Source organism: Mastacembelus armatus, chromosome 24 (assembly GCF_900324485.2).
Source record: "Mastacembelus armatus chromosome 24, fMasArm1.2, whole genome shotgun sequence".
NCBI lineage: Eukaryota > Metazoa > Chordata > Actinopteri > Synbranchiformes > Mastacembelidae > Mastacembelus > Mastacembelus armatus.
This window is the reverse complement of record NC_046656.1, coordinates 11,561,544-11,575,120: the sequence shown is the minus strand read 5'-3', so window position 1 is coordinate 11,575,120 and position 13,577 is coordinate 11,561,544. Positions and strand designations below refer to the sequence as shown.

Here is a 13,577-nt window from a genome sequence, read left to right as displayed (position 1 = left end):
ATGAATATTAGACCAGAACCACCTACAGAAAACACCACAGTGTCTCCAGAGATTTGGTTTTGATACGGATCAGAGAAGTGGCAACTGCCAATCAACAATGGCACACCAAGAGAGAGATTTTGGTCAATTACACAGACATGCGATAAAAGATTTTCACATGAAGGAAACTCTTTAAAGGCGAGGTGTGGATAGTTGAAACCTGATTTGATTGTAGGTAACACGCTTCCTACAAGCCTCTTCCCACTCCTATTGGCATGGGTGTTACTGTGCATATTCATTTGTAATAGAAGTGGTAGATAAAATGCAACTAAATATAAAGAAACAAAATACATAAAAGAAAGTTAAGAGGGATTATTAAGATTATAAAAAATGAGGACTCCAAACATCTGGTTATATTTTAATATGATCATACAGGGATAGAGGTCAACCAAAAATGATATAATGTGAACAAAAAAAATTAAAGTAACAAAAAAGTTCAATAAAAACAGACAGAAAGCACTGTTCTTTAAACATCTGTACTGTATATCAGTCTGTAGCAAATAGCCATAACATACCCTGAAAACGGGAGGAAGAAAGCTTTGAATGGTGCACTGACCACTGAATAACTTGGCTGTAGAGCAAAGGGGGTATTAATGCTGAATTCTCTCTAAGCTCCAAGAGTGGTACCCTCGAGAAGAGGCTGCTATGCCCTATATTCACAAGGTTGAGTTTTATGTGTACAAGATGATCAGTCTCTGTTTTTGGGTGCATAGAGGAATAATGAGGACTCAGTTCTTCAAGCAAATTCCTGTTAGGTTTTAAGTTTTTGCCAATGGAAGATTTTAAGCCTAAAGAACAGTAAGTGTGGTGAATATGAGGCTTTAAAAACCCTTTGGGTTTATGCCAATGCACTATGTGCAAGAGAGCAAAAAGACCACATAAAGTGCAGTGGGGGATGGGGAGGGGGGGGGTGATATACATACTGAAGGTTTGTGTGCAACTGTATGAACAGGAAGGCAGTTTGTGTGTGTTTTAGTTTTGCACCAACACTCCCTAACATTAGGGGTTCAGAGTGTGGTTCTCACTGTGCTGACTATTCACCCAGTACTTACAATCATTAACTTCTCATGTGAAATGATGCTTTGCTGATAAAGTATCCCTTTACAGCTTTTTGAAACATGCCTCATTGAAACTGCTCTTTTTAAAGTTCCTTTTCATTTTCCCACAAAGATGATTTGAAGCCAATAACTCAGTGCTATTTGAATGCCACGTTGTAAGGAGAAAAAAAACTTCTAATGTAAAAATCAAAGCCCCAGATTAAAAAAAAAAAAAAAAGTTTTTGTTTTACAAAAATGGCTCTCAAGTATTCTTTGTTCCACAGACAGAGGTCCCTACGGGGCTTTGGATAAATTAGAACTGCTTTAAAATCCTCTTTACAATTTTACTATGGGACACAGGGGAAGAGGGGAGGTTAAGGGGGGGGGTGGGCAATCATCTTTTGCTGGTGTGAATTGAAAACACATACAAAAACACGCGTTAATTAAACCCACATCCACAAAATGTCAACTCTCACACGAATGTGTGCATGCATAATCGCTCTCACTCACTCTCACACAGAGGAGGGACAGCGGTCACCGGCGTGCAAAGTTGAACTTGAACTCTTTCGCATCTGAAAGCTTGTCTTTTGAGAAAGGTTATGTCCAGACGGTGGAACCACCACTTCAGCAACAACGTCTGACCTCTTCACCACTGATATGTGACCTGTGAATACCTCTGTCCTTCTCTTAGGCAAATGTAATGGAGTTGTGCGGTAGCTAGCTCGAGAGAGGGGTCGGGGGCTGTCAGTTGGAAGTATTACAGCGACTGTCCTTGTTAGAAGTTAAATTAAGGAATAAAAAGTTTGTTTTCCTAATGAGAGAAAAAAAGTGGAATCTTCACGCTAAAGTTTTCACGGGCACTACTTGAGCTAAGATTCACCTCTTTAAACGAGAATAAACGCTATGACTATCATAAAAAAAATCCAACATTTAGCATAGCCTTTTTTGTGTTCTTGGTGAGCTGGTTGGTCAGTGCTTTTTATGGTAGATTTTCAGCCTTTGTCCAACACATCGAATGCAAAGAATATATCAAGGAGGGAAGAGGAAAACAGACATACAGAATAGTTGCCATATCCCCCTATGCACCATCCTCCCCCAACAACACCTCAACCATGTCCATGGAGAGTAAAATGAGACAAACAGGCAGACAGGTGTAGTCCAACAAGTAGACGGCTGGTCTGCAGTGTCTGTCTGGAGGCATCATGGGGACTTGATGTGCTCCAAGTCCTAGGTGGAGGTGGGTTTCCTGGGAAACTCTGCGAGGACCTGGCATGGCTGATGACCATGCAAGAAGATGGGGGAAGAAGGGTCAAGCTGGAGAACAGCTCTTACAGCTTACCAGTGGATGGTGGTATTATCCTGCTGGGCACTGACTGGTTTTCCAGGCCTCTAGATCAGGATCAGGTTTTGGATGAGGACTTAAATCTTCAGTGTCCATCATCGCCTCCACCATTTTGTCTAGGCCAGTCAGGAGACACATTTTTTCACTTTTTGTTTTCTCTTTTGTCTTGGTTGTTTTTTGTTTGTTACTCTTGACTTTCTTTAGGTTGTTGTTAGATTTCATTTGCCTGTTTAGATTTTCTTTTATAGTGGGAATCTTGGACTGTTGTTAACGAGAGAGATCATCTGCTCCAGAAGTGACCATCAACTGTCCATGTTACTGCAGTTCTCTGAGAAGACAAAAAAAAAGACACCAGGTCAATACAGGTGTAGTAATAAATGTGAACTAAATAGCAACATTAATAGCAAGCAGAATCAGTAACATTTGAATATACCAAAAACTAAAAATATGGTAAATATCTGCACATAACATTCACACAGATTTCTAATCTGTTGCATGCTTCAGTAATAGCTTGCAGGTCCAGGCAGTTTGTCTATTACCTCAGGTAGATGCCACCCATGGTTAGAAGCTAACATTGTGCACTAGCACCTTAAAACTGGAAATTACCATTGAGTCCATCTGTCTCTTGCGAGTCGAGGAAGGGTGCAGGGCCCCAGACACGCACTGTGCCATCATCTGAGGCGGAAGCCATGAGTCCTGGGATGGCTGGGTTCCAGCTCACACAGTTAACGGTGCGTGTGTGGCCTGTTAGCTCAGCAATGGGAAGTTCACCACGCCTGTGCCAGATGTACACTTTATGGTCTGTGGGATTCAGAGGGGGATAGAGTTGACACATGCCACCTTTTCACAAGCCAGTCAAAAAACAATTGCTCTCCCCAAAAAAGAGACTTTTAAGTTTAAGTGCTGCAGTGGATTAAAATGAACATCTGCCTAAATCATGATATAATAAATTTCAACCTTCGCTGCCACTGGCAATGAAGTCTTCATTGTGTCCTCCAAAGCAGGAGTGGATGGTGTAGAAGCCCTGGGTCACACCTTGGTATTTCCTCACCAGCACCCGGTCCTGAAGGTCCCACAGGTGCACTCCCTACAAAAGGTTACAGAGCAACAGGGTGGCCTTGTGCTTTAGAAGCAGATAAAATGATACAGCCAACAGTGAATCTGGACAAAAGGCTCACCTGAGTTGCTACATTTAACAAAGCTAATCTTCCATTCTTTGAAACGGTAAAAGACATGATAGGGTGGTCCTCCTGAACTCTGTAAAGAACAAAACACAGGCAGTCAGCTACACCCAATATATTGTAGCTGATGATGGAAACCTTGGTAACCTGATGACAGGGCGCTCATCATTCTACAACATGCCAAAGTTTAGACTGCCTTTTACTTGTTGGATAATTTACAGAACAATAACGGAACATGAACTCTGCTCCAGGTACATTTATACTTTCTCAACGAGCACAAAGAAAGAAAATGTTTTTTTCTTTGAAACATGAACACATGGACTCTAAAAATTATGCATATGTGGACTAGATATTCAACTTGCTTTGTGATCCATCCCACATCCTATGACTCTGGGCTAAAAATTACCAATTAATTTAGTTTGACTTGTAATCAGTGCTCCATACGTATATCACAACAAATTCTGCAACTTTTAAGTATTAACATTCAGGTCTGTTAACTACTATAAAGGAAGCATTAAAGCTTTATGTATATATACGACAGTACGGGTGGTAGGATGGTTGACGTACATGTTTCTGTCCGTAAGGTCCTCAAAGTTGTACCCCCGGATACGTTGGTGGGTGTCCGAGGCCAGCACTGTCCTGCCATCACTCAGGCACCACAGGCACTGCACTCTCACACCCTCCCAGGAGTCCAACAAGTTACCATCCAGGTCCTGACAACACAGACAACAGAACCCCAAATCATCTCACATTCTTTATAGGGGAATGAAAACATGGACAAGAGACAGTATGGTCACATTTTTTTTTTTTTTTTTGAAAAACTAAAACACCTGTTAGAGACTCTTTCTTTCTGCTCAGACACCAACACCATGCAACAGACACAAACCATTTCAGTTTGTCAGAGAAAAGGACAAGAACATAATAATCAAGTGCAATATATGTTCAACACCGAGCGAACTTTCTACATCGAGACAAGTCCACTGGATGTATACTAGATGCATAAAGTACATTTTAGCATTGTAGAATGCCTAGTCTAACTTCTGTAGTTATTCTGGTGAAAGTAGTGATAACACATTACAGTTAAGAGACAGTAAAATTGTAATGGAAGTAATTATTTTTAAAAGACACTAACTAGTAACATATAAAGTATTACATTTTGGAAGTAACACACTGGAGACCTGATTGTCCACTAAACACACATATATACACAAAATTAATTTTTAAAACATACATATTTCCATGATCCCCAGGCTCAAGGCCAGTGAACCAATAAAGGGAAGCTCAAGTTATCTTGAAACCTCTGGTTAAAGGTCAGAAAAACACAGATATTTAAAAGATGTTTTACACACACCACAGTTGGCAAACAGTGTTTTTCCTTTTGTAATCCACTCTTCTGACTGGGTACAGAAATGACAAGTAAATGTTGAGAGGATTAAGTATTTAGTGGAAGACTACACAAATAAATTATAATATTAATAATGTTTTCATTGTATATAATGGGGGACAATCATCCATTCACTTACACACTGATAAAACTGTCCTCTCTGTCCCCCAGTAACAAAGCGTTTGCCATCAGGGTTCCAGGCCACACTGGTCAGACTGTCCTCATGAGACTGGGACATTTTGGTCCGCAGCTCCCCCGTCTGGTTGACAAGAGGATTGACAGAGACATTGGAAAAAGACAGCAGGGGGTGGGGTGAATCAAACAGCCCAAGTCTGTGACATGACAGAAATATGCTTTTATTCCAATCATGTGTACTGAAAATGTTGCCATATGAAACATTGCTGGAGGTATCAGAAGTATAGGATTATGTACAGCTAGAAATTATACGCGTGTATAAATTTCACCTGAACATTCCAGAGCCAGAGCTCAGAGCAGTCATCAGGTCCACAGGCGATCAGGTAAGTGTCATCAGGACTCCAGGCTAAGTAGGAGACTCCATATGCGTGACCCTCCAGGGTTCGCAGCAACTTCAACTGGTGGCTCTCCTACACAAACAGGATTAATCCCATTATGAAAATATGTATTTAGGCAAATTAAGGGTTTATAGTGATGCTAGGATTACAAGCATTCAAACTAAAGTCAAATGTGCAAACTAGTTGGCGAGAATTAATACATTAAAGTGAAGTCTACAGGTTGCTCCATAACTATGAGTGAGACAAGTCTGTTTGACAAATTAATTAAAAATAAATCTTCAATGAATACAAAGTGGTAGCCTTCAAAAAGCCTCTGTAAAAATCTTTAGTTTTTATATTCAATTACCATTTTCAGATAACCCTTTTCTAGATCATTTATATCACTACAAACACATGCTTATCATATGCACATAAGTATTATCATGTGTAACTACAAATAAAATGTTTCACTGTCAGATAAATGGAAAGAATGTTGAATGATTTTGTGTTTATTTATTGAAGTATTTTTCCACACTCACCGGATCCACTTGCCAAATTATGACAGTAGTGTCTTTGGAGCCAGTAGCTAGTTTGGTGCCATCGTTCGAGAATTTGCAGAACCACACTTCATTACAGTGCTCTGTCAGAATCTGTTGGGTGTAACATGGGAACTGCTTCCTGTGACCCCAGAGAAAAACAAAAGGGAAAATCATCCTTGTGTAGACCATAAATGGTATGTCCTCTTAACTTAAAGGATGTTAAAATCACAGCAAAATCAGATAAACAATACAGGGCAAGAGTAAAAGGGCTTAAATAATGATACACTTAAAAAGTGGGGCCATAAAGAAAGAAGTAAATGCAAGCGGTAAGAACTAAAAGATATGGTGAATGAGTTGTGTTTAATGCAGATTACAAGGTTTGAAAACACAAAGCATGGCTCACAGTGTATGTGCTGTAAATTGCCAACATATACGTGAATATTAGATGCCCCTTTATGTCAATTCGGCACTATATCTGTACAGTTTTGATGGGCCTCAGCAGCATGGTACCAACCTGCTACAGACATGATCGATAAGCAAAGAGACAGAGTCCAGGTTGCTGTCCAGCTTGGTGTTATGATAGAGGCAGCGGTCTCTCTGCAGCTCCACTGCTTGCCGCAGCAGGGTCTGCAGCCGCCGTGGGGGCAGCATCACAGAAGGTGGTAAGTATGCTGCAAGAAGACATGAAAGCAGACATCTTGATCCTGCATATGGGTTGTGTGTAGTCAGGCAACGTGTGCTAGCTGTACAGGGTCAGTGTAAGGACACGTCTTCTCACTTTGTAATTTGTCCAGCAATCGGCAGCGTGAGGCGGTGCCTTTGCCTTCCCACTCTGCCTTGGCTCGCAAATCCTCAGCGTGGCTACACATTAGGTATCTGTCAGAAGACAGAAAAACAGACAAATATTACAACTGAGAAAACAACATACACGGAAAGCTTTTTTTGTAATAACTCAAGGCAAGCCATTAGCTACTAACTACTGCAGTAGTATTATATTTCCAGTGTAGTACAGATGAACAACTGAATGAACCCTCTAGATTCTTCTAGATCATAAAATAGGGAAACTTAGTTTATCAAATGCAGGTATTGTTTGAGGAATCAATTAACTATATTGCAGTAAAAGAATTGCACTCAATCACTCAATTAAAAAACTAATGATAACAATACTCATCTATGACATTGACTTTAAAAAAAAAAAAGTTAACTAATCAAGACTTAATTATAGTAAAATTTCATCTACTTTATCTGGCTCACCACCTGTGGTAGGAGCTGTATTGAGAGCTATCTAGGTTTATCTGTATATTCATGAAGACTGGGCAAACTGTCTAATAACTGTGAAAGAGACACAATATTAAACTTGTAACAGTACCCGCTGAGTACATGGATGCGATCTGTGTTGTACTTGAGAGGTGTCAGCTCTCCCCGGAGCACCTGCAGAGCCTCCAGGACTTTGCCATCCTCCAGATACTCTAAGTACTTCTGCTGGAGCAGCAGGAACTTCATACGCTGAAGATGAAAGGAGAAGAAATTTTATTAAAAAAAATAAACAAAACAAAACAGATGACATCAAAACAAAAGGAAGATAGAAAAGAAAGACAAATTAACATAATCTACCTAAGGTTTCACTTGATGAGAATTATTTAAACTGGTCGGAGGTGGTCTGTGTGGCTACAGGAGGTCATAAAAAGTTTCACATTTCTAGCAGTGAAGTTGTGCATTGCAACAGAAACCAAAATATAAAAAAATGTATGAAAAGAAAAAGATACCATCCAAACCTGAAATGGTGGTAAGCATATTACAAGGCTGCCTGATCTCATTAACAGAATATATTTATAGATGTGCCCACGACATATTGGTCTTGTTGCAGGTATGCAGTGGGAGCTGCAGTGCTGACAACTGATACAAGCACGTTTAAGACCTACAGCACATAAATTCAAGGCAGAAATCCATCCACAGATGCCTACAAAAGATCTCTCCAACTACGCCTGTGTTATAAGTAAACTGCCTGCTATAACCATGCTGACAATAACACTAACCTGCTACAACTTAAGATCTAAAATGGCTCCCCACACTGTTGCCAAGTAGTTGCTCATAAGGGATTTGTTGGGTAAAGTGCCTTGAGATTAAACTGAACTGAAATATAGAGAAAGATGAAAATCAGCTACATCCATTCTCTCAATAACCCAACTCGTACTGGCAGTTAAACAGACTTCTGTCCAGACAGCAGGCACAAAGACACAGTGCAGCATTTTAGAAGCCTACCTTGTCTATTAGGCCTAATTAACCTGACCTAATTCAAACTAATATTCAGTAAAGCCTGTTCTATTATACTGATCTATACAGTATACCATTTTGGTAAGCATAATGAAATATCTGTGTTCACTTGAAAGTTTTCAGGTGTGACTAAAAGTATATTTAGTGTGTCTTTTTTTTAACTAATCAACAGAAAACAGCTCTCTGATCTAAATGATCTAAATAACAAAAATAAAATATAAACTACTTAGTTGTATAAGTGGTCACACCCTCTGAGGCACAATTTGGAGTACAAACTATTTAATTTCATTACACATTGTATTTTTAGTAGATAAATCAAAAACATTGGGCCTTTTTTTTTTAGTTCTGAATGAGCTAAAATAACATTTGGAGTAAAATCAGGAACTAATGATTATTTTATTATAGATTATACCACTCTTATTTTCTCTTGCTGCATGTTCCAGGGAATCATTCAAAACACAATAGCTTTCAGCGTTCCTCAACAAGAACCTGCAGGCCTGCCATACAACAGTACCATTCTAGAACCTCCAGCTGTGGCTCTAAATTGTCTGTCCGTCATTGAGCCCAGTTCAGGTTTGGGCAGAGGGAGCTTACCACAATAGCATTGGGAGAATGCATCAGTGCTCTCAGCTCATTGAGATCATTCTCAGCCTGGACCCAAACAAAAGGAGAGTGATGGAGGGGAGAGACAGAGAGAAAGGGTTAGCTCAGCAGTTTCATACATGCACAGGGGAAAAAACTACATGAACAGTATAAAGATATGATCACTTTCTGGTTTATAAGCAGTAAAATGAGACTATAATATCAAAGTTGATGCACATGTGCAAAGGACAGTGAATTAATATTCGGAATCAAAACAAATGTCAAACAAATGAATTATTTACAACTGGTTTATACAGTGTGTACCTGCCACATTTTTAAAAAAACTGGCTCAAAGTTGGCAATAATTTTCCATCCTGCAGTTCTCAGACTAGTTCATAATTCCAGAAGACTCACAAGGCTGCCTTTAATAAGACGTGCGCTTTATGTGTCTCAGCTGTAAAATGTTGGAATGAACACCATTCAGCAGTGAGATCAGGGTAATATCATCTAAGACTAGTGATTTAAAAGGCAATTACATGATGTGTTATGTTATGTGTTCACATAAAGCCAGTGTTTTCACATTCTACATTGTTAGGTCCAGTGGAGCGCTATCAACATCTGGCACTAATGACCTGCTATGCTAAGTGTTGTGACTTTGATTTTTTAATAACAGATGCAAAACAGGACATGTGTCTTGTTATAAAAAATGACAGGGAACCGTTTCCTACACTTTTGAGGTAGACATAAAAATGAGTGGTTATACTTTTACCATATAGTGCTCCTCATAAATTATTACCAGTGAACAAACAAAATGTTCTCCTCCCTAACAGTAAGCAGACCTTTCCCTGCACTCTCATCAACAATTCCCAGCAGGAAATCACATTTACTTTTGTTGATAATTCACATGAAATGAGTTTGATCTATCAAAATATTGGTCTGCTGGTTTCTTGAGCAAACATGCTCTATATGCTACAGTATAATATGAACAGATCCCAAGAAAGGCCAATAGTCCTCTGTGTATCAAAGTGCTTGATTTTATGTATCCATGGCAACCCAAGACTGACCTTGTCCCACTCCCCCTCCATGACATGGTTGCGGAACTTGGTAGCTGAGGGATGTTCCAGTCTGCAGCCTGACTCCTGCATCAGCAGGTCCACTGTCTGACTACAGAGACAGAGAGGAAGAGAAGGCAAATTTAGGCACCATACAGAAGCACTATGATAAAAGAGACAAGGACTTAAAGGGACAAATTAATAAATAAATAACAAACTTAATAATGTAGCCCAATGATGATATTTCAGCTATCAATGCTTCATTATGTGCTAAAAAGTTAGCACAGGATTATAACAAAAGCATTTCTAGTCAGATTATTCAACTTTCCTTGATCATTTAGTCATTTATTCCATGTTCTTAGGAACAGTTAGTAAGTTAGTGGGAGATCTGCAGCAATAATTTTAGCACAGGTGCAATATTAATATCATCGTCTAACAATAGGATGAAGATATTCATGATGAACCATGTTTGCAGGAAGCCAGCCCAGAGCGTTTGTGTCACCAGAGCATTATTTGTGTTGTGAACAGCAGGAGGTGCGCTAACATGAACCGAGCTTCCATTGCAGTTGACATCACCCTCTCAGCCTTGTCAACCATGAACCATATCCATCTGTCCAAACACCACCTCTCTGCTAAACGCACGTCATCACCACAAAAAGATCTGCTGATATGTGTGTGTGTAAAATAAAAAAGTGGGTTGGGATGGGGGTGGTGGGTGGGAGGGGGATCGCTGACACCTTCAGCATGATGACATCATTCTCAGGTATCATTGGAGTGGTGCAGCAGCTCTGTGTTGAGCATTTCATCCAGCTGACTGCTACACTGATTTCTTGCTTAAACCAGACAATACCATGCATCCCCACCTTCTTTGTAAACATAGCCATGTTAGGCTGTGCCTTATAATGCCCTATAATGGAAGCAACACTTTCCCAGCTGGATACCAGAGACCAGAGAATGTCTTGCTATCTAATAGTAGCTACCACAAGCATTTCTTGAAATCTCACGATGTTATAATTAGGTTCAAACACAGCGTTTCTACCTAAGACAGCTGGTAGGAAGTGCATTTCTCAGCAGCCATTAAAACATCTGATTCTGTTCTGTCGTCCACATTAGTGACCGCTGCCTTTAAATAAAGACATGCTCTAATACATACATGTCACTGCTGGTGACTGTTGACACGTTAGTTTGACAGTGACAGAATAATGAAGATACTAATCTAGGAAGAAAGTTACTATCTTTGTGTAATAGCAGCGATTCATTTTATGAATAAACGAGTTGATCCAAGTGACAGCTCAAGACATGCACTCGGGAATACCAAAATAACCAGGCCGGTTTTCATAACCATGTGTGGCCGACCCATTAATGTTTCACCCACACGGTCTGGCAAAAATCGTGTTATTATTACGAGAAAACCACGAGCATCAGGGCGAAAACCAACTCTGGCAACCCGCACATTAACATTTCCTCCGCATTTTTTGCGCAATAACCGTTAACGCACTTAACGCAAAACTGTACACTGCAAACTCAATAATCAATAAAATGTGTACTTAATCATGAACCTAAACCGAGTCTCCATATTCCCGTGACATCGATTTTCCGCTTTGCAAATCATAACAAGTCAACGCATTTTGCGTTCTGGTCGTTAATATCGTTAGATGATGTAATGCTTTTTATTAGGTGCGGGATCTGTTAACGTAACTCAACGCATCACGGTGCTGTTGGCACTTAAAACATCATTTAGCAGATAATGCAGCCAAATCGACCACTGTGTTATATGTATGTGTGATGGGTTTAATGACCGGACACAACACCTCAGCGCAGGCTAGGGCTGTTAGCCTTCAAGCTAACTGTTATTGTGCAAGATGGACCCCTTCTTTCTACCAACCACCGAGCTCACAGGCTAACTACCCCATCCCCCATGTTTGTGTCTGACGAGAGCACTAACACCGCTTTTAACAACTGCTATTTGGCACTTTCACACGAAAATCAGTAAAGGAGGCTGTACTTTATCTGTTGACCGCTAGCGTCTGATGCTTTTGTAGGGTTTTCCTGGACTGACACACTGAATAAACTTACTTGAGCCCTAGTCCGTGGAGATGTTGTCCTATCAGTCGAATGACATCTTCCTCCGCCTGTGTGAGTCGTTTCTTCTTTTTCAGGGAGCCGACCTCAGAGCCCGAAGCCGTAGAGGCAGCCGAAGTCCCCGTACCGGGTCCGGTTGAAGACCCGTTACTAGTACCGACATTATTCCCGTTGTCCGTGCTGGAGAGAAGCCCGTTGGAATGGGTGCCGCTGGCCGTGGATGACTCCCCGTTTTGTGCGCTGTTTAGGCAGGGAAGCTCTGAAGACTCTTGTCCCTGTCCTGCCCCGTTTGCCTGCATGCTGCTGCTGAGGTTGTTAACAACACTCCGGTTAAAGTGGATGGCAGAGGTGGCTTGAGAGTGTGGAGAGTGTGTAGCAAGTCCTAAGACAACTCCAGAGAGGCCTGTTACAACTGCTGAAGCCCCGGGCTCTCCTGCTCCCTCCGCCGCCGAGGCTCGGTGCTTCTTCCGCGGGGGCGGCGACGCTCCGCCGGTGTCCGAGTCGGAGGAGGAGGAAGCGGAGGCCAGAGTTTCCTCACCGAGAGCGGCCGTGGTTAGAAGCCGGCGGAGCTCCGGGTGGGAAATGAAGGTTAAGTTTCCAGATTTGAGGCCTCGTTGTGGGGCTCAGAGCGGACTGTCAGCATACAGCTCTGCCAGTTTTCCCGTTTTTGTTGTTGTTTCTCTCAAAACAGCTGCAGCTCTAATGGAGTCCTGACGCCCTGACGTAACCGGAAATTCCTACACTACCAAGCTTCCGGGTAGAATTATAATCCATGGGTGGCGCATAGAAACTTAGTTAGCATAATAATTACCTGACAACAATAACACATTACATTAAATTTCACTTCAATGTCCCCAGGGACTTGTCTTTAATATATCCGGATTTTTAAATTAGCATAATGCATGAACCTCATTTCCACAAGCGTCCAGCTTTTACATTTCTAGCCAAACCACTCACATCTCAATAAATCATGTAGCTACAAATTAATTATTTCCAAGAATAGGCCTAAGCAGAACGAATGTAATATGCTTATTAAAAAAACAGCTGACTTGACTTGATCGCTAAATGGAAAATATTAGACAGAAAAAATAAAAGCAGCAATAAATAGTCCGGACCCATACATATATTATAGGGATCTTTATAGGTACGGTCCACAGGCATTGTTGTATGTGGGCAGCTGGTGTTGTGTGTCTGGGGCTTCTGGCCAGTGGTTGGTCTGAAGCCCCTGTCCCTGATAATATTGATATGGTTTTTTTTATATATATATTCGTTTCTCTGATGTTTGTTTTGTTTTGATGTAAAAGCCTAACCAGGGACAGGGCCTGCAAATTAGCCTTGTGCTATATGCCCCATGTACGCGGTATCGGTTGCCTATGAGCAACAATGCTTAGTGTGCGGCCCCTGATTAAATAAACAAATAAAATAAAATAAAAAAGGGTGTACGAGCATTGCACAAAGATCTGGGCCCTGAACACATGCAACCTCAGTGGACCCTTTCTCCTTTCAGTAATCCATTGTCACACCTTTACAACAACTGAAACAACAAACACATA

The 13,577-nt window shown here is 40.9% G+C and overlaps 1 protein-coding gene across 1 annotated transcript; it reads right to left on the bottom strand.

Annotated features, from left to right (window-relative positions):
• Positions 1-384: 384 nt before the first annotated feature.
• On the bottom strand, positions 385-12,639 carry wdr26b (WD repeat domain 26b). The gene is made up of 14 exons (XM_026318585.2): positions 12,019-12,639; positions 9,955-10,054; positions 8,903-8,959; positions 7,404-7,540; positions 6,813-6,910; positions 6,549-6,705; positions 6,035-6,173; positions 5,448-5,588; positions 5,123-5,242; positions 4,167-4,312; positions 3,597-3,675; positions 3,376-3,505; positions 3,025-3,219; positions 385-2,746 (listed from the first exon to the last, which is right to left on the bottom strand). Exons 1-14 carry the CDS (start codon positions 12,321-12,323, stop codon positions 2,721-2,723), a joined length of 1,830 nt encoding a protein of 609 aa, XP_026174370.1. The 5' UTR covers positions 12,324-12,639; the 3' UTR covers positions 385-2,720.
• Between the last annotated feature and the right edge of the window lie 938 nt (positions 12,640-13,577).